The sequence below is a fragment of the Aotus nancymaae genome, unplaced genomic scaffold (assembly GCF_030222135.1).
Source record: "Aotus nancymaae isolate 86718 unplaced genomic scaffold, 86718_ANA_hifiasm-v0.15.2.pri h1tg000089l, whole genome shotgun sequence".
NCBI classification, from domain to species: domain Eukaryota; kingdom Metazoa; phylum Chordata; class Mammalia; order Primates; family Aotidae; genus Aotus; species Aotus nancymaae.
This window is the reverse complement of record NW_026988504.1, coordinates 843982-859621: the sequence shown is the minus strand read 5'-3', so window position 1 is coordinate 859621 and position 15640 is coordinate 843982. Positions and strand designations below refer to the sequence as shown.

Genomic DNA, 15640 nt, shown 5'->3' with positions numbered 1-15640 from the left:
ACGGCCGCGCGCAGTGGCTCAAGCCTGTAATCCCAGCAGTGTGGGAGGCCAAGGTGGGCAGATCACTTGAGGCCAGGAGTTTGAGACCAGCGTGGCCAACATGGTGAAACCGTGCGTCTACTAAAAATACAAAAATTAGCCAGGCATGGTGGCAGGTGCCTGTAATCCCAGCTACTTGGGAGGCTGAGGCACAAGAATTGCTTGAACCTGGGTGGCGGAGGTTGCAGTGAGTTGAGATCGTGCCGCTGCACTCCAGCCTGGGTGATAGAGTGAGACTCAGTCTCAAAAAAAAAAAAAAAAGGGGAGAGAGAGAGAAATAGAAAAGCCCAGAAATGTGGTAACTAGACAAAAGGAGGGTATAAAAACATTGCCTGTGAAGCTCAGGAATGAATTATAAGGAAAAAAAACAATTTTTTTAATGAAAACTAAACCAGAAGCACAGAAGTGAATAGAGAACGCGGAGCACAGAAGTGAATAGAGAACGCAGAGCACGGGAGCGAGTGGAGACCGTGGAAAACACAGTATTTGGAAATAGATGACAGAAAAGAAGAAAGCAAACATGAAGAGGTAAAAAGGCATTCTGACAAATCGGATATAAGCTGAGAAGACTGAACCTACGTACAGCTGCAGTCCCTTGTCTCTGGTGTCTGTTGCTGCGTGACAGACCCCGCTCATCACCCCTCGTGGTTCTGTGGGTTCTGCTTTTCTCTTTGCTTTTTTTTTGAGTCAGAGTCTCGCTCTGTCACCAAGGCTGGAGTGCAGTGGCATGATCTCAGCTCCCTGCAACCTCCACCCCCCGAGTTCAAGCGATTCTCCTGCCTCAGCCTCCCCAGTAGCTGGGACTGCAGGCACCTGCCACCATGCCCGGCTAATTTTTGTATTTTTAGTAGAGACGGGGTTTCACCATCTTGGCCAGGCTGGTCTTGAACTCCTGACCTCATGATCCACCCACCTCGGCCTCCCACAGTGCTGGGATTACAGGCATGAGCCACTGCACGTGGCCTCCCACAGTGCTAGGATTACAGGCGTGAGCCACCGCACATGGCCTCCCACAGTGCTGGGATTACAGGCGTGAGCCGCCACGCGCGGCTGTGGTTCTGCCCACAGTGCTGGGATTACAGGTGAGCCACCGCGCCTGGCTGTGATTCTGCCCACAGTGCTGGGATTACAGGCGTGAGCCGCCACGCGCGGCTGTGGTTCTGCCCACAGTGCTGGGATTACAGGCGTGAGCCACCGCGCGCGGCCGTGGTTCTACCCACAGTGCTGGGATTACAGGTGAGCCACTGCGCCTGGCTGTGATTCTGCCCACAGTGCTGGGATTACAGGCGTGAGCCACCGCACGCGGCCTCCCACAATGCTGGGATTACAGGCGTGAGCCGTCACGCACGGCCGTGGTTCTGCCCACAGTGCTGGGATTACAGGCGTGAGCCACTGCGTGCAGCCGTGGTTCTGCTTTTGTGACCGAGGTTCCCTCGTGATCACAGCCCCGTGACATCTAGAAACACCTGATAGTCCACGTGGCCTTCTGTGTCCAGCAGTTTGTCCCGACTGTCAGCTGCGGCTCCTTGGTTTGCCGTGTATCATCCAGGAGGCCTAGCATGCTCTTACAGTCCCAGCTCCCTAGAGGCTGAGGCTGGAGGATCACTAGAGCCCAGGAGTTGGAGGCTGCAGTGAGCCATGATCACGCCAGCACACTCCAGCCTGGGTGACAGAGTGAGACGCGTGTGTTAGAAAAGAGAGGTCAGGCACAGTGGCTCACACCTGTAATCCCAGCATTTTGGGAGGCCAAGGCAGGCAGATCACCTGAGGTTAGGAGTTCAAGACCAGCATGGTGAAGCCCCGTCTCTACTAAAAATACAAAAATTAGCTGGGTATGGGGGTGGGCACTTGTAATCCCAGCTACTTGGGAGGCTGAGGCAGAATTGCTTGAACCCGAGAGGTGGCGGTTGCAGTGAGCTGAGATCACACCACTGCACTCCAGCCTGGGTGACAGAGCGAGACTCTATCAAAAAAAAAGAAGGAAGTGGGGAGGGGAAAGGGACCCCACAAGAACAGCCCAGGAACAAATGAGTTCTGCACCCCTCTGTCACCTCCCCCAGGTGCTGACCCCAACCCTTCAGAGCCCTGCTCCCCACCCCCCACCGGCTCCTTCTGCCGCATCCCCCGTGCCTTGGCGGTGCCCTTCAGCATGGCTGCCCTGCCCCGTCCCCCGTGCCTTGGCGGTGCCCTTCAGCCTGGCTGCCCTGCCCCGTCCCCCGTGCCTTGGCGGTGCCCTTCAGCCTGGCTGCCCTGCCCCGTCCCCCGTGCCTTGGCGGTGCCCTTCAGCCTGGCTGCCCTGCCCCGTCCCCCGTGCCTTGGCGGTGCCCTTCAGCCTGGCTGCCCTGCCCCGTTCCCCGTGCATGAAGAGCTGCTTCGAGGTGGGTGTCCGCTGGCCGGAGCGCTCTCTCCCCAGCAGAGCCACCAGTGCTAACCTGTTGAGTAGCAGCCCTGTTTTGCAAAATATCTCCCCTCCTATGCAAAATAGACAGTCACTGGAATGGGGGGTTCATTCGTAGCGTAAAGCACACATTCTGGATTTAGGCTTCCCGGGAGAAATAGGAATGTCAGCTCCCACAGCCTCCACAGGCTGAAAGCGAAAGCGTCTCCGTGCTCTGGACGTGTCGCGTCGTGTTCCAGCGGTCACTTCTTCCCAACCTATCCCTGTTTACCCCCCAGATTTTTCCTCTGTTCCGTGCGCTGGGTGCAAACGGCCTCCTCATTGAGTATGAAGACATGTTTCCCTATGAGGGCCCTCTGAGGCTGCTGCGGGCCAAATACGCCTACAGGTAACACCACCGCCCGAGGCAGGGACCAGGGAGGTGGGAAAGTGGGGAAGGGGGTTCCGCGGGGCGGGAGGAGCAGCAGCCTGGAGGTACGGATGAAGCAGTCAGGGACTGAACGGTGGTGGGTATGTCCCTTTTTTGTTTTTTTAAATTCATCTCTTCAATTGTAAAAATTAATTATAAATTGAAAACATTTCAAACATTCACTGGAGAGAATTTTGAAACATTTAAAGAGCAAGTAAGCATCACAGCGCCCCACAGGGAAGAGCTGCAGTTCTGTCTGTCCTGCAGGTGCTTCTTCTCTGCTAGAGAAGCTAGAGAAGGCGTCGGGCGGGGAGGCTGCTCATCGAGGCCACAGCCGAGCCTTGAGTGAGAGAAGTGATTAAAGGGGAGAAAATAAAAATCCATAAAATCAGGAGTGGTGGAGATGGGAGGCCCCTGCTCAGCTTTAAAATCACAGGTCTCAGTGAAAATCAAAACACCCCAAAGGATAAATGCACAACGGACGTTAACTGGCCAATCCCAAAGGAAGACACAAAAATGGCCAATAAGCTTATAAGAAAATGTACAGGCTGGGAGCGGTGGCTCAGCCTGTAATCCCAGCACTTTGGGAGGCCAAGGTGAGCAGATCACTTGAGGTCAAGAGTTCGAGACCAGCCTGGCCAACATGGTGAAACCCCATCTTTACTGAAAATACAAAAATTAGCCAGGTGTGGTGGTGCGCACCTGTGGCAGTAATCCCAGCTACTCTACTCAGGAGGCTGAGGCAGGAGGGTCACTTGAACCAGGGAGGCGGAGGTTGCATTGAGCCAAGACCACGCCACAGCACTCCAGCCTGGACAACAGAGCAAGACCGTCTCAAAGAAAAGAAAATGTTAGGTCGGGCACGGTGGCTCAAGCCTGTAATCCCAGCACTTTGGGAAGCCAAGGCGGGTGGATCACGAGGTCAAGAGATCGAGACCATCCTGGTCAACATGATGAAACCCCGTCTCTACTAAAAATACAAAAATTAGCTGGGCATGGTGGCGCGTACCTGTAATCCCAGCTACTCGGGAGGCTGAGGCAGGAGAATTGCCTGAACCCAGGAGGCGGAGGTTGCGGTGAGCCGAGATCGCACCATTGCACTCCAGCCTGGGTAACAAGAGCGAAACTCCGTCTCAAAAAAAAAAAAAGCTGGACATGGCGGCTCCTACGTGTAATCCCAGCACTTTGGGAGGCCAAGGCAGCAGGACCACTTGAAGCAAAAACTTTGAAACCAGCCTGGGCAACATAGGGAGATGCCTTATGTACAAAAAAAGCCATGGTTATGCACACTGGTGGCCCCAGCTACTCAAGTGGCTGAGGTGGGGGATCCCTTAAGCCTCAAAGTTCAAGGCTGCTGTGAGCCGTGATTGCACCACGCCCTCCAGCCCAGATGACAGAGCAAGACCCTGTCTCAAATAAATAATTTTTTTTAAGACACAGTCTCACTCTGTTGCCCAGGCTAGGGTACAGTGGTGGGATCTCAGCATCTCAGCTCACTGCAACCTCCGCCTCCCAGTTCAAGCAATTCTTCTTCAGCCTCCCAAGTAGCTGGGATTACAGGCATGCACCACCATGCCTGGCTAATTTTTGTTTTGTTTTTTTTTTGTAGAGACGGGATTTTACCTGTTGCCCAGGCTGGTCTTGAACTCCTGAGCTCAAGCTATCCACATACCTTGGCCTCCCAAAGTACGGAGATTATAGGTGTGAGCCACTGCACCCAGCCTAAATAAATAATTTTTGAAAAACAAAATCAGTTTAAGGGGGAAAAAAGTGGCTGGGTACAGTGGCTCACACCTATAATGCCAGCACTTTAGAAGACCAAGGCAAGAGGATCGCTTGAGCTCAGGAGTTCAAGACCAGCTGGGGCAACATGGTAAAACCCCATCTCTACATAAAATGCAGAAATCAGCCAGGCATAATGGCATGGGCCTGTAGTCCAAGCTACCCAGGAGGCTGAGGTAGGAAGATGGCTTGAGCCTGGTGTTAGGTTTTTGTTTTTGTTTTTTGAGATGGAGTTTTGCTCTTACTGCTCAGGCTGGAGTGCAGTGGTGCAATCTCAGCTCACCACAACCTCTGCCTCCCAAGTTCAAGTGATTCTCCTGCCTCAGCCTCCTAAGTAGCTGGGATTACGGGCATGCGCCAACACGTCTGGCTAATTTTTGTATTTTTAGTAGAGACAGGGTTTCTCCATGTTGGTCAGGCTGGTCTTGAACTCCCAACCTCAGGTGATCCAGCTGCCTCAGCCTCCCAAATACTGGGATTACAGGCATGAGCCACTGCACCCAGCCTGGTGTTAGGTTTTTTAAAGGGAAAGCGAGGGTTAAAGAAAGACACAGAACCTGCCAGACACGGCAGCTCACGCCTATAATCCCAGCACTTTTGGAGGCTGAGGCAGGTGGATCACCTGAGGTCAGGAGTTCGAGGTCAGCCTTGCCAACGTGGTGAAACCCTGTCTCTACTACAAATACAAAAATTAGCCGGGCTTAGTGGCCGGTGCCTGTAATCTCAGCTACTCAGGAGGCTGAGGCAGGAGAATTGCTTGAACTCGGGAAGCAGAGGTTGCAGTGAGCTGGGATGGCACCACTGCACTCCAGCCTGGGCGACAGAGCGATACTCCATCTCAAAAACAAAAACAAAAAAAAAGAGAGTGGGCATCTCTACAGCAACACAGGTATATTGCAGACACCTACAGAAGTGGGGGACCAGCTTAATGCCAGAGCCCACTGCCACTGGCAGGCTGGGGTACTTGAAGGCCTGGGCGGGAGGGGTTTGGGCAGTGTGGCTTGCTTCCCGGGAAGATGTTGAGAAGACGCCCATGATGAGGCACTTGGGTCCTTGTTCCAGCAGAATGTGATGTTCCTGGCACTTTTTCCCAGCAGAATGTGATAGGGATGTTCCTTCAGTTGGGCCTTTGCCCAGCAGGCTGTGAGGAAGACGTTCCTGTGCCTTGTGATCAGGTAGTTTCTCACGGCCTGAACCCCTGTGGAATGTTTCACTTTGGCCACGGTCTGTGAAACGGCAGGGGGCTTGCAAAATGGTGCAGTTTGGACTAACCCGCGAGCCAGAGGCTGCAGTGAGCTGAGATTGTGCCACTGCACTCCAGCCTGGGCAACAGAGCCAGACCCTGTCTCAAAAAAGAAAGAAAGAAAGTGTTAAACCCTCATAGTATTCAAATCAAAGACACTAAATCAACAATGGGACACCATCCTGGCTACCAAACTGGTAAAGCTTTTTAAACAATTGTAAGACTGTGTTTATGAGACTGAGAAAAAGCAAACTGCCTGCTGCTGAGTGTACACTGACGGGTGCTCCATAAGCCCTTCGGCTCCATGTGTCACGACTCCAAACGCCTGTACCCCGTGCAGCCCGTGTGCTTAGAGCAGAAGATGGGAACGGTGAGCCAGGGCGTTAGCCTGTGATGAGGTGATCAGGCCGTATTCTTCATACTCTTCTAGTATTTTTTTTACAATGAAGATGTTTTGTGTCTTTCAATGTGAGAAAGTACCAGGGTGCCTTTGAAGCTTGATAGAGGAATATTTTAAAACTTTATATAACTCATAAATTTATAGAACTGATTAGCCTAAGATGGTTCAAACACATACAAAATCTAGAAATAGGTTTTTTTTAGATAAATTCCTAAGTGACAACTCATGGTAAGCTTGTGAAAAACCAAAGGTCGACTCGGGGCAGCCAGCCCTTCCCAGGATGCGACCCTCCTGCAGAGGACGTGTGCCGCGGGGATCGCTTCCGGTCAAGGGCCCTGGGGTGGACCTGCCCTCGGGCCAGCTGCTGACCCCGCGTCTGGAACGTGTGGCTCCTTGTATAGCTTTGTGTGTGTTTGTGTGTGTGTGTGTGTGCGTGCGCACGCGTGCATGCACAGGCCTGTGAGAGAGCAAGACTCTGGAGTGCAGTGACGCAGTGTCAGCTCACTGCAGCCTCTGCCTCCCGGGTTCAAACAATTCTCCTGCCTCAGCCTCCCAAGTACCTGGGACTACAGGCACATGCTACCAGGCCCAGCTAATTTTAGTGTTTTTAGTAGAGACAGTTTCACCATGTTGGTCAGGCTGGTCTCGAACTCGTGACCTCAAATGATCCACCCGCCTCGGCCTCCCAAAGCGCTGAGATTATAGGCGTGAGCCACCGTGCTGGCCTCGTGTAGTTACTTGTAAAATGCTATGCCTTCATTCTCTGGTCAAGGGTTGAAAAGCAAACTGGGCAAGGCACGGTGGCTCACGCCTGGAATCGTAGCACTTTAGGCAGCCAAGGCAGGCAGATCATGAGGTCAAGAGATCGAGACTTTCCTGGCCAACATGGTGAAACCCTGTCTCTACTAAAAATACAAAAATTAGCTGGGTGTGGTGGCGCGTGCCTGTAGTCCCAGCTACTTGGGAGGCTGAGGCAGGAGAATCACTTGAACCCGGGAGGCCATGGTTGCAGTGAGCCGAGATCTCACCATTGCAGCCCACCCTGGCAACAGAGTGAGACTCTGTCTCAAAAAAAAAAAAAAAGCAAACTGTTCCTTGAGGATGTGCTAGAACACCATCTTCCCAAAGTTTAGAGCAGGTGCCATTCCAGAAACCAGGATATCTGTCGAGCTTTGTGGAGTTAGGGCTTCACCGTTTCCCGGAGAGCCTGACGAGGAAGGGTTAGGGGAGTGTGGACGTCGTGTGCTGCCCACACGACCCTCTCTCTGCATGAATTTTGTCTCTCCAGCCCCTCGGAAATCAAAGAGATCCTGCATCTGGCTGGACTCAATGAGCTGGAAGTGATTCCACTGGTGCAGACGTTTGGGCACATGGAGGTGAGTGGCAGGAATGGAAGTTACCTGGTGGCAGGTGTGGGGTCCCGGGACTGCAGGCTGGGCCAGGCTTGTGCCCAGCAGAAGGTGCAGCAGGGCCTGTGGTTGGGGTGCAGGCAGCACAGCGCAGCACAACACGGGGAGGCCTTTGCCCTAGGAAGCCCCTCCCTGCCTGACTCAGTCAGAGCTGCAGGTTGGGAAGCCTCTCTGCCTGTGGAATGGAAGGGGAGCCAGAAAGAGGGTCCTGGAGGCGGGGAGGCAGTTTCCTTTTTAATCCGTATTCACCAGAATATCATTATGTGAGGTAAAACACAGTACTAAGGAAAGCAAAGGTGCTTTTCAGGCCGGGCGCAGTGGCTCACGCCCGTAATCCCAGCACTTTGGGAGGCTGAGGTGGGTGGATCGCCTGAGGTCAGGAGTTTGAGACCAGCCTGGCCAACATGGTGAAACCCCATCTCTACTAAAAATACAAAAATTAGCCGGGCATGATGGTGGGCACCTGTGGTCCCAGCTACTCGGGAGGCTGAGGCAGGAGAATCGCTTGAACCTGGGAGGTGGAAGTTGCGGTGAGCTGAGATTGTGCCGCTGCACTCCAGCCTGGGCGACAGAGCAAGACTCCATCTAAAAAAAGAAACATATATATATATATATATATTTCATGTCTGCATCAAACAAATAGGAAGTGATGCAACATTAAACACCACATCAATTTAATGGCTCTTAGATTCCATTTATTTCTCTAACAGATATACCATTCTGGCTTCCATGTTCACACACCGTGGAAAAGAAGGTTGTTTTCACTCACAGCCATACACCGGTGTTCTGCGCGTGCCCCCAGAGTTCCCTCCCACAGCGCCGTCCTCCTGGCCTTTCTAGTTAGTTCTCCACACCGCGCTTTGTTCTGGGACCTGGCGTGCACCCTTAGCCTCCTGCCGCCTCTCACTGAACGTCTCTCCCAAGGCCTCGGGTGTCCTCCAGGTCACTAAGTCCAGGGATGGTTTTGGTCCTCTCCAGCTTGACCCCCTCGGTAGCTTCTGGCATCACCAACGCTCTCCTGAGCCCCACTCTGGCTTCCGCTGCCTCTGACTGCACCGCCTCGGTGTCCATTTTCATTTGCCTCCCTGTAGCTGGCAGTCCCGCAGGCTCCTCTTGGCCCCTGTCCCCACTTCCGTCTCTCTCTCTAGACAGTGCCATTTCTGCTCCTGCTTCCTCTTTCTCTTCCTGTCAGCACCTCAGCGACTCCAGACCTCCTGGGTTACAGATACCCATCCCCAGCTGCCTGCTGGTCACTTCTGTTGAGGTGCCTCCTGCAGCCTCTGCTGTGCAAACCAGAAGCAGACCAGCCACGGTCAGCACCCCACCCGCCCGCGCCCCCACCCATGTCCGTCCTGCTGCTGCTCCTCCTCCTCCTCCTCTGTTGTGCGGGCAGCACCCCGTCTAAACCACCACCGCCTCACTGTGAATCTCCCCTCTAACAGGTCTGCCAGGGCCACTCTGCCTCCCAGCCCCTCTCCCCACCACAGCGAGTCACAGCACAGCTCTGACCGCGCACACACGCCATCTCCTTCAAAGACACTGTTGTCAGGCAGAAATGATCGCCACAAACCAGGTAGCTTAGGGCAACAGAAATGTTCTCTCGGTTCTGGAGACCAGACGTCCAAAATCAGCATGTCGGAGGGTTGGGTTTCTTACTGAGGAAGACCTTCCATGTGTAGATTTACCATTAGTATACCTTTTTTCTTTGTTTTTGAGATGGGGTCTGGCTCTGTTGCCCAGACAGGAGTGCAGTGGTGCGATCTCAGCTCACTACAACCTCCGCCTCCCGAGTTCAAGTGATTCTCCTGCCTTTGCCTCCCGGGTAGCTGGGACTACAGGTGCACCCCACCATGCCCGGTTAATTTTTTGTCTTTTTAGTAAAGATGGGGTTTCGAGATGTTGGCCAGGCTGGTCTCGAACTCCAGGCCTCAGGTGATCTGCCCGCCGCGGCCTCTCAAAGTGCTGGGATTACAGGTATGAGCCGCGGTGCCTGGGCTCCTGTACCCTCTTGGTATACTGGAAATGACTGCTCAGGCGTTTTGCCCTTTTTTTTTCAACTTGAGTTTGTAAAGTTCTTTATGTGTTCCAGATGCAAGTCCTCTGATGTTACGTAATTTGCAGGTAATTTCTCCCAGTGTGTAGCTAATATGCTTCCGGTGTCATTTCTAAAAACTCTTTGTGATCCCCGGATCATAAAGATTTTTCCTATATTTTCTTCTAAAGTTTTACTTGTGCGCATTTTTCATTTAGATCTGTGATCCATTTTGAGTTTAATTCTTTCTCCAAAACTCTTGAACATCCACGTTTTCTGTCTTGAGACACAGTCTGACCCTCATGAGTGAGCCACCATGCCCAGCTTCCTTTCATTCTTAGAACATATTCTTTAGTTTTCTTGAAATACCTGGTAAATTCTACATGTGGGCCCACGGAGAGTCAGTCTGTTAACTGGATTCTACTTTCGAGTTGATTTGCACATCTCAGAATTTCTGGTTGAGAGCCGAACATTTCAGTGAACTCGTTACAGCAAAGCTGAATGTTCGCTGTTTTGCTCAGTGGGTGCTGGAGGTCGTCCTGTTGTGTTCTAGCAAGTGACCTGCATTTAACCTGCAGGACCTGCCCCCGGCTGTGTGCTCGCTGCTGGCTGTGCCGAGATGCTTTTCTTCTTTTATGTTTTAGCCTGGCTTCCTAGGGTCACCGCTCCGTCTTCCTCGTTGGTGGTCAGCCGAGCGTTTGGGCAGAGGTTGTGCCCACACACTTTGAGCCCACAGCCTCCTCCCCTTGCCACGGGGCTGTGTGTGGGTGGTGGGGGCGGGGTACACCCCAGGTTCTCTCAGGTCCCCGCATGTGTGTGGCCCCGTCGGCCAGGCCTGAGGAGAGCGTGCAGCACCGTCTGCCTTTGTTCCCAGGGTCACCCATTAAATCTCCAGCCGGTCTTGGCTCTTCCCAGCAGGGACTGCGCCCTCTGGCAGGCCGGAGATGGCATTTTCTCCAGTTGATACTTCTACCGACAGTGCCCCCGAAAGCGGTGGGTTTTTACCCAGCCTCAAGTCAAGTCTGCCCCTCTGGCAGCAAAGCTGTGGCTTCCACAGTGAGGGGAAAGGGGACAGTGAGCGACCCTAGGCCAAGGCCATAGAGGCTCTGTTCTCACCCAGAGTCACAGTGGTCTTTCACACAAGAACACTCTTTTTTTTCTTTTCAGGGATACGGTCTCTCTCTGTCGCCCAGGCCGGAGTGCGGTGGTGCAGTCTCAGCTCACTGCAGCCTCAACTCCCTAGGCTGCGGTGATCTTCCTGCCTCAGCCTCCCAAGAAGCTGGGACCACAGACGGGTGCCACCACACCCGGACACTTTTGTTTTCCTTAAACTGATTTTGTTTTAAACAAATTTGTTTAGGCCGGGCACAGTGGCTCACACCTGTAATCCAAACACTTTGGGAGGCCAAGGCGGGTGGATCACTTGAGGTCAGGAGTTCGAGACCAGCCTGGCCAACAATGGCAAAACCCCGTCTCTACTAAAAATACAAACATTAGCGAGGCATGGTGCCAAATCCCTGTAATCCCAGCTCCTTGGGAGGCTGAGGTGGGAGAATCACTTGAACCCAGGAGGCAGAGGTTGTGGTGAGCTGAGATCATGCCACTGCACTCCAGCCTGGGCAACAGAATGAGACTCCATGGGGTTTCACCATGTTGCCCAGTCTGGTCTCAAACTCCTGAGTTCAAGCATTCCACCCACCTCAGACTCCCAAGGTGCTGGGATTACAGGAGTGAGCCTCTGCACCTGGCCTAATTTTTTTATTGTCCATAGATTTGAAACAGGAGCCCCAAGTGGGCAGAAGGAGCTCAGCCCAGCTCCTACGCCCCCAACACAAGCGCCTCTGTGTCTCTGCAGTTTGTGCTGAAGCACGCGGCCTTCGCCCACCTACGGGAGGTGGACCCCTTCCCCTGCACCCTGAACCCCCACGAGGCGGAGTCCCTGGCACTGGTGGGCGCCATGATCGACCAGGTCCTGGAGCTGCACCCAGGCGCCCAGCGGCTGCACGTCGGGTGTGATGAGGTGGGTGCCACTGCCCCAGCTCTGTGCTGGGGCACTCTCACTGTCATGGCTTGTCCTTTTAAATAGGAAAATCTTCCAGGCACTGAGGCCTAGAGACAGGCTTGTTCCCCTCAGGGAGCCCCGTCCAGTATCTTCTCCGGGTGGATAGGCAGAGCCCCACGGAGGCACCCTCGTGTCAGACGAGAACACCCCCGGTGGCTGGGCTGGCAGAGGCCTGTGAGTGATGGGCAGGTTCACACCCCGGGATTGGCAGTCAGCGCGAGTCAGGGTGCAACTTGAGAGACGCTTTCCTTGCTGAGAGGAAGTTAGTTCTGCATTTGGACCCTGAAGCACTCATTGGAAAAGGCGGTCCCCGGGGGTGCTGGAGACGTGCCCCCTCCAGGCAATGAGCCCCCAGCCTCGCCCCTCCCTCCACTTACCGGACTCCAGCTCAGTCAGGACCTGGGCAGGACACGGAGCTGACAGGTCACGGTTAGTGCCGACGGAGCTGGCAGGTTCTGCAGGACTGTGGCTCACAGGAATCTAACCTAAACCTTTTAGCCCCAGAAGTTTCCTTTTTTTGAAGGAAATCTGAATGCATAAAATACACAGAAACTTTATCATTCTAACCATTTAAAAATATAGGCTGGGTGCGGTGGCTCATGCCTGTAAGCTCGAGGTGGGTGGATCACCTGAGGTCAGGAGTTCAAGACCAGCCTGGCCAACGTAGTGAAACCCTGTCCCTACTAAAAATACAAAAACTAGCTGGGCGTGGTGGCGGGCGCCTGTAATCCCAGCTACTCAGGAAGTTGAGGCAGAAGAATTGCTTGAACCTGGAGGCAGAGGTTGCAGTGAGCCAAGATTGTGCCACTGCACTCCAGCCTGGGCAACAGAGCAAGACCCTGTCTCCAAAATAAATAAGTAAGTATAAATGTCGGCATCTCTTCCACACGTTCGTGGTGTGCGTGATCATCCCAGGCAGAAGCCCCTTATCCGCCCCCAGCCCCGGTGACCACGGTTGGCTTCCCGTCTTGGCCGATCTGCCCGTCCTGGGCATTCCGCGGGCACCGACTCACAGTGAATGACCTGTGTTCCTCCTGGCTGTCGGCCACCGGAGCTTGGCTCTCTGTTGAGGCTGAGCCGTGTCCATAGTGAGGGGCGCTGCCCTGTGCTGGCCCGTCATGGGGGATGGACCCCTGTGGTCTCCGCTTTGGTGGCTGTGAGTGGAGCTGCTGTGAACATTCACAGGAAACCCTGAGTAGAAGTTCAGGGCCCAGCGAGGAAGACAGGAGCACGCTGCGGGTGGCGAGTAAAGGCTCTGAGCCCTCCAAGCCCCTCCCTGGCCTCCTTCCCATAGGCCTCGGCCCCCTCTGTCAGGGCACAGCGTGAACCCTGGACCCTCCTGGTGGTGCGCACGGCAGCTGAGGCCGTCCCGCTCCTTCCTTGCAGGTCTATTACCTCGGAGAGGGGGAGGCCTCGCGCCGGTGGCTGCAGCAGGAGCAGAACAGTACAGGGAAGCTGTGCCTGTCACACATGCGGGCGGTGGCCAGCCACGTGCGGGCCCGGCGCCCTGGCGTGACGCCGCTGGTGTGGGATGACATGCTGCGGGAGCTGCCTGAGGACCAGCTCGCAGGTTGGCCAACGGGGCCAGGGGAGGGAGTGGGCCACTGACCTGCCCGAGACCCACGGCTTCAGAGAACAAAGGCGCTGTAGGAAGTGGGCCCCAGAGTGAGCCCCAGCCCCACACAGACCTGCCACAACCACCCCTGCATCCGCTCGTGAAAACACCATGTCTGAGTCATTTCCCTAGAAGCCGTGGAGGCTTGGGCAGGAGAGCACAGGCCTGCCTGGTGGCCCAGAGGGCTCGGGAGTGTCTGGCACTCGTGGCATCTCCTCCGAGGCCAGCCTGCTGGGACCGGGGGCCAAGGTTCCCGCTGGCCACTCCTCCAGCCCCTGGGCCCTGCTCACTCTGCCTGAGGCTTTGGGGTGAGCTCCTGAGCGCCTTCCTGGGCCAAGAGGTGATGCTCAGATACCTGGCCCAGTTCCACACAAAGCCCCGAGGTTCAGAGAGCCCCACGGCAGAGCTGGGGGCCGGGGTGTCCTAGGGCCATGCTGGCCTGGCAGCTGCCACCCATGCATGCCACATGGATGACTTAGAGCAATCTCCATTGAGCCGTGTGCTCAGCTGTGCCTGCAGCTCCCGGCCTGGTGGAGCAGCAGTGGGAGCGCCAGCTCTGAAAGGCGCCGTGTGAGGTTGTGGCGTTCATTGTTAAAACCCAGCTTAGTGCCAAGCCTGTCTTTAAAAGGCGTCTGGCTCACGCTTCCACACAAAACAAGAACAAGTGGGTCTGGGGGGCTGGGGGTGTGATCCGGGCGTCTCGCCAACCTCACGTCCGCCATCTGCAGCGTCCGGGGTGCCGCAGCTGGTGGAGCCGGTGCTCTGGGACTACACGGCCGACCTGGATGTGCATGGCAAGGGTCAGTGCCAAGTTGTGAGGGTGGGGTGTTGTCATGGCCACACATCTGGGAAGGCTGCCCCGACCCCGTGACCCTGCAGCCCCAACTGCGCAGCCTGGGGCCTGACCAGCATGCATGGGTAGAGGCCAGGGACGGCCCCGGCAGACGCCAGCCCGCGGTGCCCCCTTCCCGATCCGCCAGTGTTTTCCTAGCAAGCAGGTGCACCAGGGGCCACATACACTCCGCGCCCAGCCACATACGTGCTGGAGTCTCCCCAGCTGGGAGCCCGGCCTGGCTGTCACAGGCGGCTCCCGTGCCAGGCTGGGTGTAGCCGCGAGAGGTGTCTGGTGCCGTGTTGGCCGCCTCCCCGGAAGCCACTCACCCGCTTCCTTTCTCACCCAGTCCTCCTCATGCAGAAGTACCAGCGGTGCGGCTTTCTGCGTCTGTGGGCAGCCGGCGCCTTCAAGGGTGCCACAGGGCCCAGCCAGGCCCTGCCCCCCGTGGAGCACCACCTCAGGAACCACGCGCAGTGGCTGCAGGTGGCGGGCAGCGGACCCGCCGACTCACTGCAGGGCATCATCCTGACCGGCTGGCAGAGGTAAGCCCTGGCTATCTGTCCTCATCCTGTCCAGCATCCGCCGAGGGCCTTCCCAGGTCCGTCAAAGGGGAAGCAGACCAGGCCTCCGAGGAGAGCTGCAGGAAACAGCCATCTGGGGTTGCCCTGCACGCAGAGCGGCTGCTGAGGGACGCTGCTCACGTGTTCAGGGTCAGGAGCACGTGGCCCCTGCCGCCCAGGCTGCCCCTGTGCACCACACCTAAGGCTGTGTGTTGCATGTGGCGAGGCAGGAGGAGGGGTTTTGGCTCTTTCCAAATTTCATTCTGTTGCCGGAAATGCAGTCTCCGTTCAGACCCCACAAGAAGGTTCTTGGGTCTGGCACAGCAAAGAATTCAAGGCCGAGGGCAGTGAGGGGACATCACCAACAGGTGCTCAGTGAGAGAGGCGGGGCCCTCGGAAGGCCAGTGCAGGTGTGCCCGACTCTGTTTTCTGTTTTTTTCATGTCAGGTTCTTGTCTACGTAAATGCTAAGCCGTGCTACCTGTGGGTGGGCCGACAGTGTGACAGAATTTATTACTCTGTGGGCCGGGCGAAGTGGTTCGTGCCTGTAATCCCAGCCGTCTGAGAGGTTGAGGCAGGTGGATCATGAGGTCCGGAGTTCATGACCAGCCTGGCCAACATGGTGAAACCCATCTCTACTAAAAACACAAAAATTAGCTGGGCGTGGTGGCAGGCACCTGTGATCCCAGCTACTCGGGAGGCTGAGGCAGGAGAATCACTCGAACCGGGGAGGCAGAGGTTGCAGTGAGCCGAGGTCACACAACTGTACTCCAGCCTGGGTGACAGAGTGAGACTCTGTCTCAAAAAAAAAAAAAGAAAAGAAAAGAAAAAAGAATGTATTACTCTGTGGATTGAAA

At 55.3% G+C, this 15640-nt stretch overlaps 1 protein-coding gene across 1 annotated transcript in view; it reads left to right on the top strand.

Moving 5' to 3' along the window:
- HEXD (hexosaminidase D) overlaps positions 1-15640 on the top strand; it is a 28806-nt gene that overhangs the window by 3647 nt on the left and 9519 nt on the right. The window contains exons 3-8 of the mRNA XM_064369533.1: positions 2716-2825; positions 7560-7647; positions 11568-11732; positions 13161-13344; positions 14118-14189; positions 14571-14766. Of these exons, the coding sequence (XP_064225603.1) occupies positions 2716-2825; positions 7560-7647; positions 11568-11732; positions 13161-13344; positions 14118-14189; positions 14571-14766 (815 nt within the window). The remainder of the gene's footprint in view (positions 1-2715; positions 2826-7559; positions 7648-11567; positions 11733-13160; positions 13345-14117; positions 14190-14570; positions 14767-15640) is intronic.